At 42.4% G+C, this 26446-nt stretch overlaps 1 protein-coding gene across 5 annotated transcripts in view; it reads left to right on the forward strand.

The window, feature by feature from the left end:
- Positions 1-26446, forward strand: part of PDE1C (phosphodiesterase 1C) — a 496227-nt gene that overhangs the window by 458111 nt on the left and 11670 nt on the right. For 4 of the 5 annotated variants that reach the window (XM_047763086.1, XM_047763087.1, XM_047763089.1 and 1 more), the window contains one exon: positions 20661-20729. In XM_047763086.1, coding sequence (XP_047619042.1) covers positions 20661-20729 — 69 coding nt within the window. Of the gene's footprint in view, positions 1-6615; positions 6673-20660; positions 20730-26446 lie in introns of those variants that run through there. The other variant, XM_047763091.1, reaches the window with a different exon arrangement.

Consider the following 26446-nt stretch of genomic DNA (forward strand, 5'->3'; position numbering starts at 1 on the left):
TTTTGCTACAGACTATACTCTTGAGAACCTGGAAATACAAACCCCTGGCATCCACGTGGTTCTAGCTTTGATGAGTCACTATGAGTCAGAACAGTTAGTTCTTTTGGTTAAAAGCATCCATTTCAAACCAGTGCATTATATATAGAGTTTTAGGTTCAGTGAATATCCTTGTGCTTTTCAAGGCAGATATATAATAAATATCCGTGTGGTAGATTATAAAGGAACAAAGTGATGTGCAGCTGTTATTATCCTGTAGGTTTTGTGTTGTTGAAATTCACATTTACAATGTCAAACCAACTGAAATTGTGTGTATACATATATATGTGTATTGTGTATATATATGTGTGTATCTATTGTGTGTGTGTGTATGTGCATATAAAATACAATGTAAGATTGGTGGGTTTAAAATAATTGAATTGTGTTATACTAAAGCAAACTTCTAAAGTCAATTCACAGTTTTCACATAGCCATTTAGATTCCAGTCTCTTACCAAATAACTACATAGTAAAACTGTCACATCGAAGTATATTATGTACTCTTTGCTAATGATGAAATTAATCTTTTTTAAACAACCTTTCCCTTGCAATTATTGGTATATAAGCTTTCATTGTTTCACTCTATCTTCTAGACATTTCGTTACACTCTTAATGTACCATTGTATTTTTAAAGGAACCCGGTTTGACAGAGAGGATTATAATTTTGGAACTACTGGGGAAATGTGATCTGTCTTTTTTTCTTCCTCAATACTGATGGTCAAGTTTAAAAATAACTTCTTAGTATTCATGAAATAAATATTTATCTGTTTTCTCCCTAGAAAAATTGTATTTTCTCAGATTCTTTGCAAGTGATTGGAGAAACACAAATACCAATTCATTTATCCAAAGAAACGCTATTAACATTATAAAAATTTTCTTTAAAATAACAGTTGCCTTTGAAATATGTGCCAAAGCCAATAGCTAGCGATGTCTCCGTTGTTAACGCCATTTCTTTTCTAGACACCCACAAGCTAGGAGAGCTGTGAAAAATGCAATGTCAAGCAAGTATCAGAGCTTCCTCTGTTTTTATTCTTAGCCTTCCTCACCAAAGGGCAGCCTACTCTCCAAATGACAATAGTTTGTATTTCATAAACATTAGCCCTCTCCAATATATGCCATTTTTATTCTATGCCCTGGAGCCACAGTGAAAACAGGAGAGTAAATGTTCATTTTTTTTTTCCTTCCATTCATTTGGAATCTTTTATTGTTATTCCTGAACTAATAAAATTGAGAAAAACATGAAGAACAATCAGAATGTTTTAGGTCTCAAATCCCAGCCACACTTAACTTTCACTGAAAGACTTCCTTGGTCTCTACACTCGCTGGTGTTTTGTTGGCTCAAAAAAATAGCAGATTCAGGAGTTCCTGTTGTGGCTCAGTGGAAATGAATGACTGGCATCCATGAGGTTGCAGGTTCGATTCCTGGCCTCGTTCAGTGCATTAAGGATCCAGCATTGTTGTGACCTTTGGTGTAGATTGCAGACGTGGCTTGGATCTGGCGTGGCTCTGGCTATGGGTGTAGGCCGGCAGCCACAGCTCTGATTGGACTCCTAGCCTGGGAACCTCCATATGCCGTGGGTGTGGCCCTAAAAAGACCAACAAAACAAAACAAAGCAAAACAAAAAAGTAGCAGATTCAAAGACAAACCAGAAACAAAACTCTTGTGTGCAGACAACTCTACCCTCACCTGATCCAGAGGCGGAGCGTGAGCTGCTGATGCCTGACATTTACTCACTTCTTAAGAGTGGCCTGGTCCTGGGGTATTTGGAGCATTGAGGGTTTTGTGTCCTTCTGTGTTGAAGTACTAGGCTCTTAATACAGAAGGGAGTGGTGGTAAAATACTCTGGGCGGTGTTAGACAGAAGAACTGGGACAGTTATTCACATAGTTTAAGTTTGGAAAGAAAGACTGTTCTATATAAGGGAAGAGAGAGGAGGCAAAGTTAAAGAATAAAAGTTAACACTGTCCTTATTCTCGGTGATAGCGCAAATGCCAAAGATCAAAAGAAAAGACAAAGAAAAATCACAAAGGTTGAACCTAAGAACCGCTGTCCTTTGTGCTTGTTCTTATTCTGTATATTTGGACCAAATGGGTAAATTTTAGATCATGGCATAGGCAAGGTTTCAGGAAGTTATTTTCCCATAAATTTACTCTATCATCTGTCTGTCTCTTCTGTCCACCCATCATCCATCCATTCATTCATCCAATCAGCCACCCATCTGAGTAGGGCTGTAGCATTGGTATTATATACAGTAAACTTAATTTGGAACAATCCTAATATACTCATATCCTCTTATCATTTGGGATAAGGAGAAAGCGTGCATCCGTGCTTTGGGGTGTTGGTGGTAACCATTTAAAATAGATGTCAGGCACTTAGCGCAGTGAAAACCATGCCTGGATAAATCCTAACATTTATCTCTAAAATAACATTTGTTCGTTTTTAGTATTTCCTCATTATTAAGAAACAAAACAAAACCAGGACCCACTTATAAGCCCCACAGAAACATTTCAAACTGGGTTTGGTTTTTACCATATTTATTCTTCCCCAGAAAGAGTTTTACAACTCTTTCTGTTGCTTGCAGTGCCACTTTATTGTTTTTGTTTGTTTTTTTTAATACAGTTGACTCCATAGAAGGGTGGCCTGAGAAGAGTTTCTGAGACTTGAGAATCCGGCTTGAATCCCATTTCTCTGCTCAGCCAAGTCAGCTTACTTTTGAGCTTGGATGGTAGTTGAATCAGGCTGTAAAGAAATCAAGCCTAAGAAAAACAAAAAAGTGTTTATAGATGTTTTTAAAACCCAATGCCGGATTCTTATGAGACCTGCCTCATAGATGCTCAGGTTGTGATAAGCATTGTGATTGCTGAACACATTTTTTGAATCCAGTCCTGCTAACTCAAACTCCAAGCCTCTTCTTAAAGCAATTATCTTTTTACCAAAGGGTTTTCTGCAGCATCTCCACCTACCTGCAAGAGCAGCGTGGGGAGTAAGGCCACCTTATTGTACCTCAGCATCTCCTATTGAGAATGCAGTTGCTCAAACATTCTTTGCTGTACCTTCCCTTAGAGTAAATACATTCCTTTGAATTAATACACCACACACTCTAGGCTTCGGAACCCCCATGGCTGCCCCTCCAGGAGCTGTAAGAAGTCTTTGGTTAAGGGGCAGGTGAGGCAGTGGCACTAATGTCTATATTTTCTTGAATTATCTCAAGTTGGGGGAAGCTATTTTTCCCAATCACTACTTGGGTGGTTGATATTTCAGTTTATCAGTCACTCTTAAAAGGTGAGTGAGTTTATTGTTTGTGGCCTCTAAAAAGCCAACATAGATTTAGAATCAATGCAAAGCAACCATAAACAAAGAGTCGTGTAAATCGGACCAATACAGACTGACTCCTCACACTTTGTTTTTAGACCCTCATTTTCACATACTTTGTAGTCTTCAGGTTTAGTTTCAAATGCGTATGCAGTTTTAGTTCACACTGAAAACAAATACTCAAAACCAAAAGACAACAAAACAAGTCTAGGACATTTGAAGTTCCGGAGCAGAAGTGTGGAGTGAGATTTACAGACCCTGTCGAAGCTGCATGGATAGCAGGTGCCCTTTCTCTGGGAGCTTAGTCCCAGAAAAAGCAATGCACAGTGGGGCTGCTTCTTCATGGGGAGCATCCATTTATGATGCATCGTACTTTGCTGTTGAATAAGTACAAAATCAATGTACGTATAATTTTCTGTTCATTTCACACTGTGAAAATCAAGATTAGAAAAAGGGTGGAGAGAGCCTTCCTACTCATCATTATACCCTTATCTGTCATCCATCTCAGGCTTATTCAGTTCACTTCTTTTCAATGAAAAACTAGCAATTTGTTGAGCGTGTCTCTTTGTCAGGCATGGCACTACCTTCAAGAAGAGTTAAAACGATACATATTTCCCCTGCCCTGGAGAAGTCTGCAGTCAGGGTGGAACGTCCTCCTGCAGAGAGCTGTGAGCCTTGACAGTGTAGGGATTTGTAAACAAGCCATTTAGAGGAGCATGTGTTTGGGTTGGTCACTCAGGTCACGGGCCCAGCTGGAGTATCTGCCTCTTGTTCTTTTACTGTTGGTTGTATTTAATGGCAGTGAACCCAGGCACAGCTTAAACACAGAGGCTGCCTTTATTTACCCCTTTTTGCCAGTCCTTGACCAACTCCATTCCTCCTTTTTTTCTTTTTTTTTCTTTCTTTTTTTTTTTTTTTTTTTTGCTTTTTAGGGCTGTGCCCGCAGCATATGAACATTCCCAGGCTAGAGGTTGAATTGGAGCTACACCCGCCAGCCTTCACCACAGTCACAGCAACACGGGATCTGAGCTGTGTCTGCGACCTACACCACAGCCCACGGCAACACCAGATCCGAGCTAAACACACTGAGCAAGGCCAGGGATTGAACCTGCAGCCTCATGGTTCCTAGTTGGATTTATTTCTGCTGCGCCACAACGAGAACTCCATTCTTCCATTCTTTGACCAGAAGGTTGAGGGAGGGAGGGTAGAGAGCCAAAGCCAGCTGTCTCCCCATCTCACTCATGAGCAGTGACTAGCAAAGGAGGAAGATCTCCTCTCAGGGGCCTTTGGGTTCCATTAACACCCTGGAGGGATCTCTTCCATCTCTGGAATGCAGCAGTCTGGACAGCCAGCCCCTGCTACGCCAGGCTGCATGACACAGGAGGTGCATCCCTGTCCTTGTTGGCTGCTTGGAGCTCACTGGGTGTAAGAGTGATCTATGTTGCCCACCTCCAGCTAGCTCTCCCTAGCTTCCTTCCAACCAATTTGTCATTTAGTAAAACAATTAAACCTAACCCTGTATCATCACAGCACAACTGGGTTTTATATTTGAGGGCCTGGGGCATCTTTTAAGGTGCTTAGTGCTGTCATGACCATCTAAAAGAAGTCTCATTATGGATGACCCCATGCGGATCATGACAGGGCCAGAGCACCAAGCTGTGCTCTCTTGCACTTCCCTTGTGGCCCGAGCTATGCAGAGATGATCAGAAACAATGGAAAATTTCGAATCTTTGATTCAGCTTTTGTTTCACCTCTTTCCCTCACTGGCAAATTCCAGTGAGGCAACTGTCAACTTTCCTGCTAGCATCAGAGTGAAGTAGTTAGAAGCTTTTCTTTTTTCTGTCTTTTCTCCCAAGTGGGTGAAGGTGCTAATGGAGAGTAAACACATACAGGATTAGAATGAAGAAAGAGGAACCACAGGAGGCCTGGATCAATGGCCCCTGAAAAATTGAGATTTGACCGTAATTACACTAGATTGGAAAGGGCTCTCTTATCTCCCAACTAGTTTGAGCCTAATTTCGACTAAGTCTTATTTAGGAGAGTATCTTAGTTTTTGAAGTTGAATGGGAAACTTTCCTTGTCCTCTAATGACTCCTAACATTTCTATAAATGATGGTGCTACCCTTCTTAAAATCTCGTATCCCTCTGGGACCCTGCACAGGAGGGAACCCTCTCACTGTGAGGCATGATGACTTGCAGTAGACAACACTTAGGGGAAGCAATACCATCATCATTTTTGTTTGTTTTTAAAAAATCCAGTCCAAGTCCACTGGGGTTTTATGTTGTAGAGCAGGCCAGGTGAAAAAAATCCAGTATTGTTTATTTCCATCAATTAGTCCTGTTCAATCTTGGTTTTCTTCCACCACCTCACTCTAGGCCCAGTAGAGCAGTCAGGTGATTTTATCCATTTGCACAGTGATTTCAGTTGGGACGCATCTTGCTTGAAATCTCTTGGGAAGCATTTGTTAAGCACATGGTATGTGGCAGACCTTGCACTACATGCAAGAAGAATTATAAAGATAAATAAGATATTTCCCTGCTCATGAGGAATCTGTAGTCTGGGGTGGAATGTCCTCCTCAGACAGCTGTGGATCCTGATGGAGCAGCATTGCTTATGGAAATGATTGGGCTTAGATGTATCTGATTACTTCCAAACCCACTGACCTCTGAGGCAAATTGACCAGATGTGGCAGTCACTGTCACCCTGATTGCAAAATAACAAGTCTTAATATCCATATTGCCGGAAATTCCCTTTGTGGCTCAGTGGTAATGAGCCCAATTGGTATCCATGAGGATGCAGGTTCCATCCCTGGCCTTGCTCAGTGGGTTAAGGATCCATCATTGCTGTGAGCTGGTGGTGTAGGTTGCAAACATGGCTCGGATCCCATGTTGCTGTGGCTGTGGCGTAGGCCGGCAGCTGTAGCTCTGATTCGACCCCTAACCTGGAAACTTCCACATGCCACAGGTGGGGCCCTAAAAAGCAAAAAATCTATATTGCATGAACAAAGCGTTTGATGATTTCGTTTAAAGCAACTATTAAGGCTTCCAGTGTAACCAGTGTTTAAAATTCTCCACTGAGATTTCCCCTTTATGAATAGAATGATTCTGTAACAAAGGAGACGGCAGTGACTAGTCTTGAAATGTTTAATTGATTCCCCCCTCTCTTTTTTCTTCCCTTAGATTCTCTTCTCAGACCTGGAGGGTGGAGACGGGGTGGGGGGGGGAAAGGCAGCATTGACACTTTTCTTTTTCTTTTTCTTTTTTTCAGATTCAGAAGAGTAAAACACATCTCATAGACAATAAGAGGGGCTGCCAATGTCTTGCATCATTTTAGCTGAGCTTCTTCATTCTCTTCTTCCACAAAGACCCCTATCTGGGGAAGGTGTACAACTTTCAAAAACAAGCCCCCCACACTTGGCCTTCTCTCATGTCATGTCCTTCCAGGAGATGACTTCCTGGGAGCTGGTTTGAGGTCTTAGAACCGTGGGGGAACACCCTCCACTCCAAGCAAACAACACAACGTCAGGTTTTTTGCACAAACAGAAACAAAACATGAAGGGACTTCCTCAAAATCCTTTGCTAATGCCCTGGCTTTCAAGGCACCTGTCTGGCCTGCTGGGAATGGACATCCTGGAGATGCTGAGAGAGGCCTGAAAAAGCCACACACGCAGGAATTGCCATTGTATTACTGTCAATGCCATTACCTGATATGGTGTTATTTTTGCACTGGTTGCCGATGGTGGACACAGCTCGGCTGGCCTTCAGCGCAGCTAAGATGATGATTTTGCTCTCTGGTTATTACTTTCCTAAGTCAGAAACATTCCTTTTCTCCAGTTTCCTTTCAGACTTGTTCATATGCTTTTTCTTTCCATTTATATAATATGAAATTTTCTTTGTTTTATAAAAAAAAAGGAGATTTTCCTATAGGACTCTTTATTCTATGGTTAATTTACCTGTGCATTCATTAATATAAACCTGAATGTTTCAACTCATTACCATATTGTTCAGGTGGGAAACCCAGTGTTTTCATTGGGTAACATCCATAACTGAGTGGTTACTGTAATTTTTACCACGGGCTGGTCCTCTTCTTTTGAATATGTATGGTTTGACTTCATTGCTCTTCTTTCTATTCAGGGAAGTACTACAGAATTAGTATCAGGGAGATATGTCCAGTATTTTTTTTTTTTTCATTTTTGTGAGCCTTTAGATATACCAGGTAAGAGATGATTAGTAGCACAAGTCAAAAATAAGGATAGTGGAGGTAGCCTGGAAAGAGAATAAAAATACAGCCCCCTGAAGCCAAGTCAACAGTGGGATCCAATGGAGTGCAAGTCAAGTAATTTTGTGGATCTGAATGGTGTGATTTGGGTAAAACCGATTCTTAAAATGTGGTGGTGGCTCAGAAAGGAATCTTTGAGTCTTTCCTAAGGGTAGATCACGTGAATATGTTGGTGATGGAGGAGAATGAGTAAGAGGAAGAGAAAGAGCTAGACAATAGTCTCAAGTGTGTTCCTTGTTGCAGATTGCATTTCCACATTAAACAAGCACAAAAACAAACATTTAAAAATATCCTCTCATCACGAAGGCAAAATGTTGGTGTTTCTTCAGACAGAAAGAAGGAGAATATGGTATGTGGTCTGCAAGGCCTTTTGTTCCCCGACAGAAAGCTCTGCAGAACTGCTGTGTAGAATGCACCATCACATACTGATATTAGATCAGGGTTCTTAAAGGAATCTAAATGTTACGTAAACCTAATAGTTAGCTTGTAAGAACATGGATTTTTCTGTTGCTCCTCCTGTTTTCCTAACAGTAACCGCAGTAAACCATGTGGTCACCCATTCAAAACAAGAGCCTAGCAAGTCAAGTAAATGAGTAAAGCAAGCATGATATTAGAATGATTGTGGTAAATGGCAGTTCATAGTGACCTGGGTATCGGTGAGGCAGTAAAGGGCTGTAGGGGCTGCGAGGAAGTGGGTGGGGAGGTGCTGCCAGTTGGGGCTGTTGCTAGGCAGCTCTGGGATTAGTGCTGTGTAGGAATGAGGGGCCCAAGATACCTAAGATTTTATATAAACACTCTCCAGTTTTTTTTACTATTGGCAACTCATTCAGAAACTTACAAACACTGTGCTGGCCAAAGAAAACATGCCTGTGAACTGCATTCAGTTCATGGGACATCAGTTTGCAAACGATGTTCTTTGGGGTGGTGTGGTTTCATATAGGAGTGAAATACAACCAGTGCATGTCAGATCTTGACCTTGGAGTCTGAACCTTTTACCTCGTTTCAGTTCTATATTTTTCTATGTAGAGCTTTGCAGCCAGTCAAAATGGAAAGCCTGCAGCTCCCCTTTTTATATACTGACAAGCAAGACTGCACACTATTTGAAACAGAAATAGGAATATAGCCATTTTTTTCTAGCACCAATAAAGATGGGAATGTTTTTCATTTGCTTTAAGTCATCCATTTAGCTGGAAAAGAATGGGAAGAGAATTTTATTCAGGTTAGCACTCTGCTTGGAACCCTCAGTGTGGAAAAACAAAAGCCCCATGTAACTCTTATTCTAAAATCCTTATTAAGTGTTTTGAAGGGACACTGATCAAAAAAGCAAAATTGTTTATTTTTTTAATAAAAAATAATGTACTACTGTGCTATAAATTGATGCTGGAGCTGGTAAGACAGCAGTATTGACTGAAAGCTCGGTATTTCCAGGGCTTTAGCTCACTCGCTAAAGGTCATTCAGTTCTCTTGAGAATTTCCTCCAAGTTGAGCAGTGATGTGGGACAGGCGTTCTTCCCTGGCATGGGTTACAGCATCTTCCTCTGCGTTCCACTGTTACATAGAAAACAAAGGCTGACACACCTGAGTTAACAATTCACCAGTATGTGGGGAAAGTACTAGGGTCATTCCCACCAGTGGCAACCGCAGGTTCTACGTGTTCCTGGGTAGAAAGTGACAAACGGAGTTAGCCCTTGAGTTTGGGTCCCCAGGTCACCAAATAGCTCTACAGCCCAGTTTTGGTGATACAGTGTGTTTTGGAGCCATAATGGTGGATCCATAGACAGGCCTTTGTTCCAACTTATACTCATGCCAACCAACCTTTCTTAGGTTATGAGCCCTAGTTGCTTATGGTAGCAGGCAAGAAACTCATTTCTAATTCATGAAATTCAAATAGGTTTTCTCCCTATGTCCATTTTATTCCTGGCGCTTTAAAAAAACTATTGACATGTGACAGGATCTCATTAAGGACCTGATACACTTAAATAGTAAACTGACAGCAGACATCTGAGAGCAAGAGAACAATCTAGGGTATCTGTTCATTACATTTGTAGAATTAAAGCCATTATATCCTATTTGCCACTTGAACTTATGCCTCTAGTAATTGTGAAAAATAAAAAGTCAAGAGCAATATTATCACAGGATGGGATACAGAGAGCGGATAAAAAGATGGAGACCAATTTTGTAATCCATATTTTAGGAGTAAGGATACTAGCTTTTCAGTATTTTTGTATCACTTCTGTCATGGATCACTTTTCTTTGGATAGATAGATGGATAAACAGATAGATAGGAAGAAGACAGATAGATAGATAATAGGTAGATAGGTAGGAAGAGATAATAATTTTCTTCTATTCTTAACCTTTGAGCAGAGACTTACATGATGGAAATGACTTCATAATATTCATTTCCCATGGAGTAAGGAGGAAACCAAAAGAAAGAAGGCACAAATCTTGTTCTCATAATGAGATAGAGAAGATTCTGAGACTGAAACCTGCATGTGTTGTAGTATGTCCCCAATAAATGGGATTTTAGGGAATCAACTTCATTCTGATTCTGAGATTCTCCCACATACCACAGGAGTTGCAGCCCTGGCCCACCACCGTGCCTGCATACACTTAGCATTCTGGAAACACATGCAGAATTGGCCAACTGAATTCCACTACTCTCCTGAGTACAAACGGAGTTCCAGTTTACCTGAAAATTTACTCAACAGCTTCTATATGTCAATCATATTGCTCAGGCTTATGCTCTAAGTATGTGCAGACACACCCTTGTGACACAAATAGCTTTTTATCAGGGATCGGAAACTGCAAGCAGCGCGGGGAAAATGATCAGAGCCAAGTTTATGACCATAATTAAAATTTCTCTATGGTCTTTGGGTTTCAGAAAAACAAAAAAATGAAAAAGCAAAACCAAAAGAGGATTTATATGAAAAGGCTCTTCCAAAAGGGATGTAACACTAATCCATACAGCATTACCAGTAGATTTATTTATAATCCAAGTTGTAACATTTAAAATCCAAGGGAGTTCCCATTGTGGCTCAGCAGAAATGAATCTGACTAGTATCCATGAGGACGTAGTATCCTGGAGGATGTGGGTCCGATCCCTGGCCGCCTCAGAGGGTTAAGGATCCTGCGTTGCTGTGAACTGTGGTGTAGGTTGCAGACATGGCTCAGAGCTGGCGTTGCTGTGGCTGTGGTGTAGGCTGGCAGCAAAAGCTCTGATTCGACCCCTAGCCGGGGAACCTCCATACGCCGTGGGTGCGATCCTAAAAAATTAAAAAAATAAAATAAAATCCAAAATAGACTTCCTTAAAACAAAATGGTTTTATATGTGCAGCATTTCCCAATTTTTCCTCTGCCAATACTGTGGTCAGTATAGTATAAAACCACCACAACACTAAATGTTATTTCTTTAACGTTGCAATAGTGATATTATATTGGATCTTCTGTGTGAATAAGTGGAAAGTAGTATTTGTAATTCATCAACAGTGATCCATGATTAAAGGCCTCATTATCACTTAGAAAATGCACTTAATGAAAAAAATTGTAACGAACAGCACAATATTTCTATAAAATATCCCTCTGAGAACCAAGAAACACATTACCTGCCAGAACCAGATTTCAGTCGTGAAGATTCCCTCTCATTAAAAGATGCTGGTGGGCACAGAAGCAATGGTGGAATTAGAATGGTCACAGAGCCTCTTGGACATTACACAGGGTTCATCCTATAAGTGAATTTGGGTCTGGGGAAGTTTAGAAAAATGGGAAGGAGTCCTCTGCATGTTCTCCCTGGACATTTGCAAAAGACTGGATGCTCCTCCAGGAATCGACAAGAATCGTTTCATCGAAAGAACATCTTGTTTTTACATTGAACAAGAGTCGGGTACGGCAGGAGCCTTGGACAGAAAGCGTCAGGAGAGTCAGTTGAAACATTATTAATTCCTGATTATTTTTAACGAATGCCCCTCCACCTCACCCATTTTTTTTTTCTTTAAAATGTCAGCAGACATATTTGAAATGAATTCACATTTTTTCTGGTTTATGTTCCCAAGTAGAAATGGATTGACACTGGCAATGGCTGGCCTGACTACATGAACTTGAACCCAGCCTAGATTGCCATCCACTGAACCAAGGGGCGAGGCAGGGGGTGGTGTGTGAGCCCTTCATCTCACTCAGGGCACACTTACTCAGTCTCCACTGGGGAAATCTCACCACCTCTGGGTTCAATGCTGGCTGGGGTAGACCAGTCAGTGGCTCTTGGCAGCCATGTTTCCTGAACCTCACGCATAATATCTTCATGGGAGCTGGCTTCTGAACCAACAGAGGCATTTCGCTGTCAGATGAGGTGCAGGAGAATTCATTTAAAATGATGCCCATTAAACCCCAGCAGCCATGGATTGGCTTTTAAGTAGATTGCCCGGGAGGCATTCCTTGTATAGATTTCGCTTCTCCGTTGTGATCTATCTTGGGGTAGGTGTTTGTGTGCCAGTGTCCTTGTCTTTAAGTGGGTATGTGTGTGATGGTACAGAGTAGAGTCACCCACCAGTCTACCTAGTATAAATCTTCAGCCATAGGGATTTTCTGGTAACTGAGTCTAGAGCTAGAACTGTAGAGTATACATTTTCCTTTTTTCTTGCTTTGATGATATTTTTATACAATTTTATATGCTGTAAAAAGTTTATAAAAATTTTTGCTATTTTCCTTTGTAGAGCTTGGTTAGGTTTTTAATCAGCTCTGGTGCCCACTGTACAGCCAGATTCCTCCTAGTTTAAGCGTTCTCTCCTTTTTTTCATACTCTTTCTTTCCCCTTTCCCTTATTTCCTTCTCTCATTTTTCTGTCTTTTGCAATTCCTTCTTTTGCCTCTGTCCAGGCAAGCCGTCCTGCTTGCAACATTGTTTTAGCACATGGAAACACAAAATAACGGAAAAAAACAAAATCATCTTGTTCCAGTGTGATCCATATGAGGAAATGCTGTGGGCCAGGCATGGGTGTGGGCAGGTGGGGAGGAGGAAATAGTTTGGGGAAAGGAAGCAAGAAAAAGGAAATCCTCATGGGAGATCAGTTACCTAAAGCAAGGTGACTTGCCGTGAGTCTAGTAGAATGCTCTTATTATCCTCCCTCAGTGTAGGGCACAGTTTGGGCACAAGATTTTTCTCCTTAGGATGCTGTGCCCTCCCCATGGCTCTATAGACCCTCTCCTTTCTCGGGCACTGGCCATGTGTGAACGGATGATTCAGCTCATCTCCTCAGCCTTAGATTTTCCTGCGCTTCAGCTGGATTTCAGGGAGATGTCTGGATTAAAATCAAGACTTCAAAGAGGGAGATAAGCAGAACCCAAACCCCAAACCCTAGCCCAAATGATGCCGAATACACAGTTCTTTAGGAGGAGTAAGGAAGGAATTTCCAGATAGGTCCTGAGAAAGCTCTTCCCAAAAGGAAGATGATAAAATAGACTTTGTATTTTCCGGCAGAGATGGAGTGTACTTCCATGATGTGAAATGTGTTTCTAGCAGATAAAATGAAGTTGCAGTTTGCATTTGTGTCTCATAAGGCAAGAGAGTGACCATCCATTCTCCAGAGTGTTTTGTTCTCTGTGATGCTGGTTTGTACTAAAAAAACAACTATTCAGATGACATAGCATCACATCTCTAAATGCAAAATAAATCATAGGGATTCATATAAAACAGAATATGCTAAACTACTCTCAATAAATTGTGTTTATTGTGAACCTTTACTGCACAGATGAGGCCGACACTCCTTCAATGTATAATTTTCCCCGGCATCTCGTAACAAATAAGTACTTGTATGTTCTTCTGATTACCAAATAAAAACAATGAGTTAACCTCCCTATTGGAATTTGAAAAATGAAAAGACTGTTTTTTCTTTATTTTAATGTTTTTCATTGTTTTCCGTGTTTTGTCCCAGATATGAGGCTGTCCAAACTCACTCCACCATCTGTCTTTTGTATTCCTCCAAATGCCACACAATGCCTTGGTACCAAGTGCTTCTGTCTGCACATTGAAGATATACACAGTATCATGTCTCATATAATATTTTTTGAAGGATGAAGTAGATGGGTTATCAGAAGCTCCTTGGAGGTATAAGAAATGTCAGTAATCAAGGAATTAGGCTGGTTTCCATATGTTGTTTTCTTGGTACCATAATATGCTTTTACATTTTCACAACACTAGTTTTCAAATTCCAAACATTTTTTCTTTCTCCTTCTCCTGAAAGGGATACCTGGCAATCTTTTCTTTCTTTCCAGCCACAAACATAAGGAGTCTGACGAGGCAATCGTCATTACCCCTGTTGGTGACCATATATATATGCGGTTTAATTAGTAAGTGGTGTCCATCCTGCCTTCTTCAAACGAGCCGCTGAGAGGGACGCCCCTAGTGGTGATGGTGCATATTACATAAATACCACCCCTTTATCTGGGCCGCCTCTGTGTTTTCTTCCTGTGTAGTAACTCCACCGGATTATTACTCTGACAAAAGGGATTGTGATGGTCTTTCCAGGTGGCTGTGTTTACCAGGCAGAGAAACTTTTTTTTTAATTTCTTTTTTTTTTTCTGAAAGCAAAAAACAACTTACTCATTTTGAAAAATATAGAGAAGTATAATACAATTAAAATCACTTGTAATACCCCATTCAGCAATTATTCACTGTCATTATTTGCTGTATTTCTTTATGGTCTCTTGGTATGTATTTTTACACAGTTGAGGCCATACTGAACAGTACAGTTAATTTTGTATTACGGTTTGTTCCCATAACATTGGATTGTAAGCATTATGCCATTTATATTAAAAAAAACTATTAATATTATTTCAGGTACAACAGAACTTTTCATCTTGTGGCTCTACTGCAGTTTACTTAACGGTCTCTCTGCTGTTGGACAATTAAGTTACATGCGTTCATTTTATTTTTCGCAGTTGTAAATAATAGCAGCTGGGTTCTTTGTGCATAAAGCTTTGTTGCCTTTCTGAATCTCTCTATTGGAAAAATTCTTAGATTCCTGGGTCAAAGCCTGTGGACCATTTTTTGGACTCCTTGTTCATATGGCCCAATTCCAAAGCATATTCAAATATTAAGACAGACACATTTAAGCATATCATGTTGCATGTCTCAATAGCTCTTGTGTTTTGATCATTGTTCTTTATGCTGAGCAGAGATCAAGTCACGCAAAAGCAAGCATGGTATTCACGGTTGTATTGTGGAGGGAGGATGCTATCAAACACTCTGACGGTGCCGCTCTAATTTACATCCTATTGGAAAGAAACTCTTACAAAAGTACAGGAGGTGGATTTGAAGGTGTTCAAATTTTCAGAGATTCCACAGCCCTAAGCAGAACATGGACTTCTCTTGATGCACTTTTGTCAAGGCTGCAAAGGGGCAAGGAGGAGGATTCCTTCCAGCTTGCTGATCTCTGACACTGGCCAGATGGAGCACAGAGAAAATGTTGGTATGTGTGCACAGCACTGGTGACCAGAGGCTGTGGGTATCATAAAATCAGACACTGTGGAGTTTCTGTTGTGGCACAGGGGAAACGAATCTGACTGGCATCCATGAGGATGCAGGTTCCATCCCTGGCCTTGCTCTGTGGGTTAAGGATCTGGTGTTGCCATGAGCTATGGTGTAGGTCACATATGAGGCTGGGATCCCATGTTGCTGTGGCTGTGGCGCAGGTGGGCAGCTGTAGTTCCTAACCGACCCCTAGCCTGGGAATCTCCATATATAGCGGGTGCAGCCCTAAAAAGACAAAACAATGCTATTACTACTAATAAAATAAAAGCAGACACTGCCCTAGGCTGAAAGAGAGTGAAGATGTGGCTGACAGACACTTTTCCTACTTCAGCCCTTCAGCCCCCTCCTCTGCCTTGGGACCTGCTTGTGCTATAACAGCATTGCTATTGCGGCACCATTATAATGATGGCGCTGGGTCTCAAGGGCTCTGAAATCACCCTTTGCCAGCAGGTGTGGGCCTGGCCAAGCTCACCCTACTTGCAGAAGGTCAAGCCGCCAGTCATTGGGTTAGTGCTAACCCCGCATCCCGATCTTAGGTGTATGCATTTGCCCCAAGGCGGGTAGCCTGGGACGTCACTGACGTCACTGTCCTCCTCTCCAGACTCCTAATGAATTGGAGTCATTGCCCCTTAGCTGAGCCAACCAAGGACAGTAATTTGAAATATCTGAAAGCTATTCCTTTGTCAAAAGATACTTCCAGTCACACGAGCTGCAGCAATGACATTTCTGCCCCGAGCTGACAAATCGGGTTGTTTCCTCTTTGGGCAGTCACATGCCGTGGGTCAAGGACAATGTAATGAGTGACCTTCAAATGCTTAAGATGGCAAACTAGCTACTTCTCACACACACACACACACACACACACACACCCTTCTTTTGGATATAAACTAATAACAAACACTCTATTGCGCTACAGTTTGCCAAGTGCTTTCACTTGATCCTCACAATGACACCCTGAAATGGATGTTTTTAAAAGGTTTATAGATGAGGAAAATGGTACTTGGCCATGTCAGCACTGATGGAGGCGTTTAGTCATGTTTTTCTTCTATTTGCCTCATCTACAAAATATTTCAGAAGTCTACAAGCACATACATTTAGCAATTTGTTTTGAAAAAAACAAAGACTGCAAAATAAAAAGCAGAAGCAGAAAGGAGAGCTGATGTAGATAGAGCCAAACAGGGCACGTGTTAGTGCACAGTCCTGTAGCCTGAATGGGCCTCCCCGGCTCCCAGCATCAGGTCTCGAATTGGATCAGAGTTTCCTGAAAACCTAAATAAACATGAGAAGAAACCATTTACAAGCTTCGCATCATCCCTGAGGATAAAGCACAGGCCAGCTGTTGCGAAGAAAGCACGCGTCCCCTGACAGCTGAAAGAAAGAGATTTCCCTCATGGGGGCAGGACAAGCTGACCCGGGGCCCACCCCAGATCAATTCAGCAGCACTTCTAAGGGGAGCGGGCCCAGGTACCGGCAAAACTCCCCAGACCATCCCAGTGTGGAGCCGGGATTGAAGAGCCCCGCTGGCAGAGGGACTTCCGAGTGACTCCCGGAGCAGCATCTCAGGTGGACCTCTGCAGTAGATCCCATGTGCCTGCGGGCCGGAAGAACAGGGCGCACTTTGCAAGCTCATCTGGGCATGGATCTTCCAGCTCAGTTTCTGACATTTTTCCTGGACATGGGAGCCAGGGAGGGGCACAGAGTTTGAGAAAATGAAAGGTGCATGAGCTATTATCCCCACAAATGGAACTGTGAGTAAAGGAATAGGTGATGTGGGGGCTGCAGAAGGGAAAATGATTTCAGGGAACCAACCTCACTTAACGGGGCACTCACAGGAGACTGACTCCCAGCCTAACCACCCCCCCCTTCTTCCCATCCCCCCCACCCCTGCCCCCCGGCCCAGGGGTCCCTGGTGCCACCTGCTGGTCAGGAGAAATTGCCAGCAAGTTTGTTTTATGCGTCTCTGCTTGCTGCCTGTTTCTGACTCCTGATTAGGAGAGGCGAGGGTGGTGTCTCCCTTTCCCTGATGTATTGGGCGCTTTGTCAAGCGTACAGAGAAAACAAGAGTGTTGCTTGAGGGCTCGCAGAGCTGCGTTTCCACGGACCAACAGTCCCCAGAGGTTCCTGTCTCATTCACTGTCTGCAGAGGAGAGGTGCAGGGGCTGAAAAGCTGCCCCAAGAAAAAGCCATGGAGCTTCAGGCTTTGGGAAGATCGGAGCAGGTGATTTTTATTTTTAAGTGCATGAAGCGTTTCTATGAACTCACCTGGCAGTGGCACCGCCATTAAAAGGTTGTCACCATCCAGTGCTCTGCAGGTTTTTAAGTGCCGAATGAGGTCACCTTGCCTTTGCTCTCTCAGCTTCATGAGAATAGCCGTGGGAAGCAGGGTGCCGCCTTTCCCAACGGTAGAGGAAAAGAAGGGAATGTCTATCACACAAGCTTTTCCAAGCCTCCCTGAAGCTCAGAATCCCCTGGGATGCTTGTCAAACACCCAGGCCCCTCCAGAAATGCTGGCTCACTAGTGCTAGGTTGGGCCTGGGAATCCGGTTTGGTTTTTCCTTTTCGTTAAAACAAAGGTCCCAGCTTGTTCTCGGGCTTATGCAAATTTTGGAAGACAGCATTTGAAGGAAACGTGAGTAATGGATGAGTCAAGAAAGAGCAAGTGTTGTTGGGACAAGTTTTTGTAGGCTCTGGGTTTAAATTTTGCCCTCCGGCTTTGTACATATTATTTCAGTAACTTTGTACAAATTACTTACATTCTGTTTGTCTCCAAATTCCATAAATTGGAAATCATTTTTTCCTCAGAGAGGTAGCATCAGAAAAGATAACTGACATACCTTTAATTGTCCCAAATTAATACAGTGCCTAGAAATGGTGCTTGTGTGGCAGTGACTCTTATTAATGACCAAGTGGCCAAATTGCGAATCACAGCTCTGAATGAAAAACCCTAAACCCCGCCTCCTTCCTAAAGCAGGTGTCCTCAACTGAGGGCAGCTCTGCTCCTCAGGAACATGTGTCAGTGCCTGGGAGATGTTTCGTGATTTTCACGACAGGGAAGGTGCTGCTGACACCTAGTGGGCAGCGGCCAGAGAGGCTGCTAAACCTCCTGCTCTGCACAGGACAGCCGGCCCGGCCAGGAATGATCTTTAGACCGTGAGAAACCCTATCCCAAAGGGACAGTGGGACAGACACATCAAGTGTCTCCTGAGTGGAGGGATAAACACCCTGAGTCTCTGGCTTCCCCACGGCGGAGGCTGATCCAGTGGGTCAGGAATGGTTCTGGACGAGGAGCCCAGCGGCGAGGATCTGCATCCTGGGAGCCCCGTTACTGGAGCCGACTTGTGACACACTCAGGTCCACCGTTCTTCCTGCCGGGAACAGTGCAAGCGGCACCCCTCGGAGCTGTGCAGTGATGAGGCCCTGGCCTGGACCCCAGCGTCTCACTTTGGGCAAACCTTTTTGCCTCGGGTGTCTGAGCACCCCATTTGATGGATGATCTTTAGCCTCACCTGGGGAATGGGGAAACGTGTTGACCTGCAAACCTGCGGCTCCATCCCCTGGACAGTCCCCTTCAGCAGGTCCAGGAGAGGACCCTGAAGCCATGTGTATCACAATCGCCTCCCACGCAGTTACAGCCCGTTCGGAACCCTCTAAGGTTCCCCCAACTCCGACATTCAGGGCACCTGCGAGACCCAGAAACTGAAGACCTAGCACTCTGCTAGACAGCTCCTCTCACCTCGGACAAATTAACAGTTCTTGGGAGTTCCTGTTGTGGCTCAGTGGTTAACGAATCCAACTAGGAACCATGAGGTTGCGGGTTCGATCCCTGGCCTTGCTCAGTGGGTTAAGGACCGGGCGTTGCCGTGAGCTGTGGTGTAGGTTGCAGACGCGGCTTGGATCTGGCATTGCTGTGGCACTGGTGTAGGCTGGTGGCTACAGCTCTGATTAGACCCCTAGCCTGGGAACCTCCATATGCCACGGGAGTGGCTCTAGAAAAGACAAAAAAAGGCAAACCAAACAAACAAACAAAAAAAAACAGTTTTTGTGGGTCTGAGGTGTTTGGGTTAATTTTGTGTTTTCTATTTTTACTATCACTACTATTAACAGTACTGTTGCTGTGACAGTAATAATAATAGTAATAATTAGCAGTGACACAGAATGTTAAGACTCACATGAAACCATCTCCAGCACCCTGCCTAGTGTATTTCTCCACATCTCAGAGTAGGAGGTGCTCGCCCGCAGCCCATCCCGAGTTCCCGCCTCCTCTGATGTGGAGACCAGTCGGTCACCCTCTCCTTCTCTTTACCCAGGACTGTGTTCAGACTCACACAGCCTCTGCTCACACCAGACCCCTGCATGCAAAGGAGACTTTACAAAAACGTTGGCATAGGTTCAGGGGACTTGTGACAGAAATAACGTGACATTGACTCCTGCACATCCTCTGCCTAAGGGTTCTCTCTGCGTTTCTGCCACCTCGGACTCCAGGCGTAGGTCGTGTTGCTAGACTCCAGCCTCCAGGCGTCGTTTGCCCCCATTCTGGGTGGCCAAATAAAGAAATGAGTGAACAAGTAATATCTGCATTTATGTATAAGATATATTTCTGTGTAGGTATAGGTGTGTGCATGTGCATTTTACATGTATATGTATATTTATACATACTCTCTATGCCGTTATGTGTATATATACACACACACGTATATGCAAACCTGTGAAGTTGTTTTGCAGAGCAATTCAGCCCTCCCTTCGTTTTGCTCTCTCCTTCCTGCCTTTGGAGTTCGTCGTAGCCAGAGCTGTAAACAGGAGCTTTCGCTAATCCCTTTCCTCAAAGGAACATCATCCCCGGCTGCAGGCACGCCCGGACCCCACCAGCCTAGCTTCGCGTGGTCTCCCACGGCTCCCGAGCACCCTCACACAGCTCAGTTCTTTTACTTCCCACCCGAACCCTATGATGTAGTTTGCGTTTTCCTCATCTTGCCGCCGAAGATTTCATCATGACAGCTCTTGGGAGACATCAAGTTGCCGCAGGTCCAACAGGGAGTAAAGGCGAAGGGGACAAGGCCTGACGCCTCACTGCTAAATCCACAACTTCCCCTTTCACAGCAGTGCTTCTTCACTCTGATGCATCTCAGAATCAGCTGGGGTGGACCTTGAAACCAGAGGCGTCAGCCCAGTACAAGGGACATGGAGTCTCTGGGGGTGGCGCCCAGGCAGCTGCCTGGTTAGAACACTTCCTTGGGGATCCTAGAGCACATTCCTGCTGAGAGGTGTGGGTCCGTAAAGACCAAATTTGCCGATCAGGAGACTGAGAACCATCACACAGAGGTAAAGACTGTGCGCCTGGCTTCTCTGGACCATGGACTATGCGCTGCTCCCTCAGCCTCTTCCAACCGCCTTCTAAATGTTGGTTTCAGAGCCAGACTTTTAGACCATTTGATAACATTGCAGATGCGCGTTCACTGGTTCAAAAACTCAGTCCACAATCCTACTCTTTCTTACCGTCCTTTTCCTCTTTCCAGGCACAAAGAAGCGTTCTCATGGCTCCCCAGCTCCAAGCACTAGCTCCACGAGTCGCCTTACCTTGCCAGGTGGGTAAATGGCATTGCGTCATCAACTTAGGGACCACAGGCCGCAGAAAGGACTGGTTTCTCAGGAATTGAGTTTAGCCGTTGATGAGGGGGGAATCTGGCCCCTTGTGTGTCCAGTCAACCCCATGTGGTCAGAGAACTTTGTCATCCACACCTGTAAGGTTCTTCCAGGAATGGGTACCATATTCCTAGTTGGTGCACAATCTCTCCTGCTCACTGATGGAAGGAATAGGCCCTTGATTGACTTTGCTGTTCCTCTGGACATGCTCTGCAGAGACAGATGGTGCAGGAGGGTGAGCCTTTGGTGAGAGCGAGAGAGACTTGGGTTCAGATCCCAACTGCGCCATGTTCAAACTGTGTAGGCTCACTGCACTTACGCAGCTTCTTGGACCTTCTGTTTTCTCGTCTGTCTGCGTGTTGATAAGAATTAGAAGGAATGCCTATCAGTTTAGCACTGTACTGACTCATAGCGGGTTCTTGTAAAGGGTAGCAAGTCTGTACGACTGAGACGTATGGAGAGCATGTGTGATCTGTACTGGATCCCATATGCCAGAAAATGTGAGGCATTCATGACTTAATATGAGAGCTATCTATGGGTTACTCTGTCTCCATGTAGAAACTTAAGTCTCTAGCCTAATTAAGTTCCAAGTAGAACTTGGAAGAAAGGAGAGATTGTAAAAGAGATAGAAAACTCTGAAAAATAACACATATTATAAGAAGGAAAGATGTCCCCAAAATGCTACCACTGAGCACTAATCCAGATGACCTCTCCTTCTAATCTTTATTACTTTTATTTTTCTAGAGTGAGATTATACTTTAGGTAGAGTTTTGTTTCCTCCCTCTTAAAATCTGCTATTATTGAGCTTTCTTCCATGTTACTACATGTTAAAAATATTTCTGTGATTGATTAACATTTCCTATGGTTATAACCGTAATTTATTTATATGCAGTCATCCCTCAGTATCCAAGGGGGAATCCCTTCCAGGACGCCCCCCCCCCGGATACCAAAATCCACGGTTCCTCGGGTCCCTTAGAGTCAGACCTCTGCATCTACAGTTCTGCATTTGTAGATACAAAGAGCTGACTGTATGCATTAATAATCTGGCATTTTATTATTAATACATTCTTGTACATAAGTCTTCCTCAGAGTCTGTAAATATGGATTTAGGACAGATTCCTGTAGGTAGAATTACTCGCTCAAAGACTGTGTGTACAGTTTAGGTTTTTGACCCATGATTGTCCAAGTGATTTCCAGGAAAGTAGTATTATTTTATACTTTTAGCAATGAGTTTGTCATTTCACTGTACTCTTCCTAATGCTAACATTAATACTGTACTTATTTGATGAGAAAAATTATATCCATTTTTTTGCATTTATTTTATTTTTTTAAAGAAATTTGTTTTCTAGCATTGATTTATCTTTTGCATTGCTTCTTTGGGGAATTGCCATATTTCATCCATGCTAAGCAGGACAGGACCTTGCATTCTAGCTCCTCTGAAATAGGAATGTTTGGCAATCCATGGTGTGTTATACTTTAATTGTAATCAGTGGTGTGTTATACATATTTTCTTGGTCATATGTGAAATAATAGTTCACTTTCCAATAAGTGGCATCTTAGACTAGATGATATATAATCTATGTCTGCTTTTCCAACTTCAACTTGCTCAGCCTCCCCAACCCAGGCCACATCAACTAGACTCAGTGTTCCCTGAGTAGCCCATGAACTTTCTTGACTCTGCTACTCTGCTTGTTAACACTCTTCACCCTTTTCTCCCCCCGGTTAATTTCTCTTTTGCAGTCTCTCCAAATCCTTGAGGTCGAATTAATGCTGACTTATAATGATTTGCTTATAAGTTCTTTAACCATTGCTAGGTGGCTTTTTCAAGGATGGGGGACTGTCTTAATCCTTTTTGTCGCAGTGCCTGCCAAGGTGACAAGCACATTTGTGTCCTTAATAATGCTTCTAAGACCGGGTGCACAGGTATGTGAGTGAGCTCTACCAATGTAATTTACGACTAGGTAGAAAGCAACCATCCTCAGAAAAATGCTCATCCTGGAGTTTGGATTTGTTTCAGCTATACAACTGTAGCTATACTACTACACTGACTGGTTTTTAGTATCATGTCGACCACGTTCTGTGGTCTCTGGAAGCCCATTTCATCTTGTCCCCACTTGTGGTTATTGTGCTCTTGTGATTATAGACATTAGGAGGAAAACAGCTCTAAACCCAACAACCTCAGGGTGCAGTGGTGGTATTTGCTATTGGTTGTAAGGTCATAACATTCCTGGGTTAAATGGAATCTCTGACATCATATCTGTAAGAATATGCAGAGCTGATCTGGTTCCTACCTGCTCTGCTGGGGACCTATTGGTGGCCTGCTGGGTTTCTAAGGCCTCTGAATCAGCATCTTGGCCACCTTGTCTTTGACCTTAGTTTGGCAGTCTGAAGTGTCCCAAATTGAATGTCAGGCTCTGAGTTCCGACCACTCCAAAGTCCAGAGGGGTGGAGTGCATAGTTTTCAAACCTCTCGATCTAGTTAACCTTAGCTGTGCTTTGTCTAGCAGACACCCTCCCCCTCAGTCATAACACAGCCAGCCCTGTTTCTCCCTCCTGCCTCACAAACATCACACAATGCAAATGCCTCTACCACAAGCTCTTGGTACAGGCTGTCCACCAACTTTAAATATCACATTTCAGGATACACCAAGAGCCAAAAGGAGGAATAAAAATCCTTGAAAAACAATAAAGTAAAATTGTGCAGAGAGAGTTCTCTTGTGGTGTAGTGGGTTAAGGATCTGGCATTGTCTTTGCAATGGCTTGGGTCACTGCTGTGGTGCAGGTTTGATTCCTGGCCTGAGTACTTCCACGTGCTGTGGAGACATGTTTTAAAACAAAAATGTTTTAAAAATTGTGCAAAAACCCAACAAGAACAGAAATATGCAAAGGAAGCAACTCAAGATTTGAAATTTTAAAAAGTAAACAAACATATAGTTGGAATATTTAAAAACAAAGAAAAATACAGTTGATGGTATAAGCTCAAGGTAGAACACAGCTGAAAAGAGAATTAAAAGATAACCTTAGGACTTTATACTAAATGGATTGAAGAGACAGAACCATTTTAAAAAAATGAAAGAGCCTGAACTATAAAACTCCTAGACGAAAACATAGGTGGAACTCTTTATGTTCTTGAATCAGGCACTGGTTTCTTAGATAAGAAGCTTAAGGCCCAAGCAACCAAAGAAAAATAAATAATACAATTTCATCAAAATTATAACTTTCCATTATCAAGAAAATGGGAAGAAAATCCACAGAATAAAAAAAAATCTGCAAATCATATATCTGATAAGGATTTAGTATCCAGAATATGTATAGAACTCTTACAACTCAGCAACGAGAAGATAGGAGTTCTTGTTGTGGCTCAGCAGTAACGAACCCAACTAGTCTCCATGAGGACACAAGTTTGATCCCTGGCCTTGCTCAGTGGATTAAGGATCCGGTATTGCTGTGAGCTATGGTGTAGGTCACAGATGCAGCTCAGATCTGGAGTTGCTACAAATGTGGCACAGGCCTGCAGCTGCAGCTCCAATTTGAACTAGCCTGAGAACTTCCATATGCTGAGGATGTGGCCCTAAAATGACAAAGAAAGAAAGAAAGGAAAGGAAAGGAAGGAAGGAAAGAAAGAAAGGAAGAAAGAAAGGAAGAAAGAAAAGAAATAATAAACAAGACAATTAAAAGTGGACAAAAGATTTGAAAAAACATTTCTCCAAAGAAGATATACAAAAGGAATGTGAAAAGATGCTCAATATCATTAGTCATTAGGGAAATGTAAATTAAAACCACAATGAGATACCACTTCACATGCATGAGAATGACAAGAATAAAAAAGATTGAACACTGGTTATATATAATAACCAGTGTTCACAGTGATGCAGAGAAATTAGTACCATCATACACTGCTGATGGGAATGTAGAATGATGCAACTACTTTTGAAAACAGTTTGGCAGCTCCTCAAAATGATAATCATAGAATGACCATAAGACCCAGGAATTCCACTCCTAGGTATGTTCCCAAGAAAATTGAAAACATGTGTTCACACAAAAACTTGTCCACAAATATTCACAGCAACATTATTCATAATAGACAAAAAGTGGAGACAACCTAAATGTCCATCAACTGGTGAATATATAAACAAAATGCGATATATCCGTACAATAGATTATTACTGGGCTATGCTAAAGGAAGAAAGTACTGATACATTCTACACAGATGAACCTTAAAAACATATTTGCTAGGTGAAAGAGACCAGACACAAATGGCCACTTATTGTATGATTCCATTTATGCGAAATACGTAGACTTGGTAAATCTATAGAGAAAGAAAGTAGATTAGTGGTTGCTAGAGGCTGGGGAGAGAGAAGAATGGTGTGAATTCTCATGGGTTTGGGATTTCTTTTATTGGTGATGAAAATGTTTTATAATTAAATATTGGTGATGACCCACAACCTTGTGACTATACTAAAAAGCGCCGAACTGTATGCTTCAAATTGTGAACTATATAGTAGGTGAGTTATATCTCATTTGTAAAATGAAAGAGCACAAAATATAGATAAACAGCTCTAAATGCTCAAATTCTTAAATGGTAAATGCACCTCAGTTGCCATACCTAAATAAAACTAAATACATGCCTAAATGCATTGTGTGAAATCGTTCCAAATTATATCAAGGGTGAGAAAATCTTAAATATAAGAAGCTCATTATGTTCAGGGGAACTGCAAGCAGGTTGCCTATAATAAAATGACAAGCAACTGATAGCAACATTTGCATTAGTAACAGTAGATGACAGAAGGCGATGAAATATCTTTTGTATGCTGAAAGAAAGCATTATAAAATAGCTTAAATAGTTATGAGTGAAGGCAAAGTAAAAACATTCTAGGTATACAATAACATAATTTACCACTCATAGACTTAATTAAAAGAAGTATTAAGGGGAGTTCCTGTTGTGGCTCAGCAGGTTAAGAACCCAACTAGTATCCATGAGGATGCAGGTTCGATCCCTGGCCTCGCTCAGTGGGTTAAAGGATCCAGCATTACTGCGAGCTGAAGCATAGGTTGTGGATGCAGCTAGGATCTGGCATTGCTGTGGCTGTGGTGTAGGCCTATGGCTGCCCCTAGCCTGGGAACCTCCATATGCCATGGGTGTGGCCCTAAAAAGGCCAAAAAAAGTAAAAAGAAAAAGAAGAAATATTAAAGTATATACTTCAAAAAAGTGAACCCAAAAGCAAAGTGTGAGAGAGGAATTAGTGGGGAGCTCATTTGTAAATAAAGCATGTTAGTAAATGTAACTTGTCCCTGTAAAAATATGCTCATTTTTTGTTAAAATAAGAAACAGAAGCTAAAGATGGAAGAAGGAATATTTAATGCAGAGCTAAGGAATGATCAGATCTTGTCTGTCTTTGGGCAGAGCTTTGTAATTTTGTAATTTTTTTTGTACAAAGGATCATCAGTAAGATAATAGAAATATAACCCATTGCATCTAAATCAGCAAATGAACAATAACAAAGAAAGGGAATATAGATGTATCTACTTAATAGAAGGCAGAAAAGGAAAAAAGAAGCAAAGAGTAAAGTGTGGTTATAAAATTAGTAGAATTGAGTCCAACAACATCAGTAATAACAATAATTGTAAATGGCTTAAACTCTGCTATTAAAATACAGAA

Source organism: Phacochoerus africanus, chromosome 16, assembly GCF_016906955.1.
Source record: "Phacochoerus africanus isolate WHEZ1 chromosome 16, ROS_Pafr_v1, whole genome shotgun sequence".
NCBI lineage: Eukaryota > Metazoa > Chordata > Mammalia > Artiodactyla > Suidae > Phacochoerus > Phacochoerus africanus.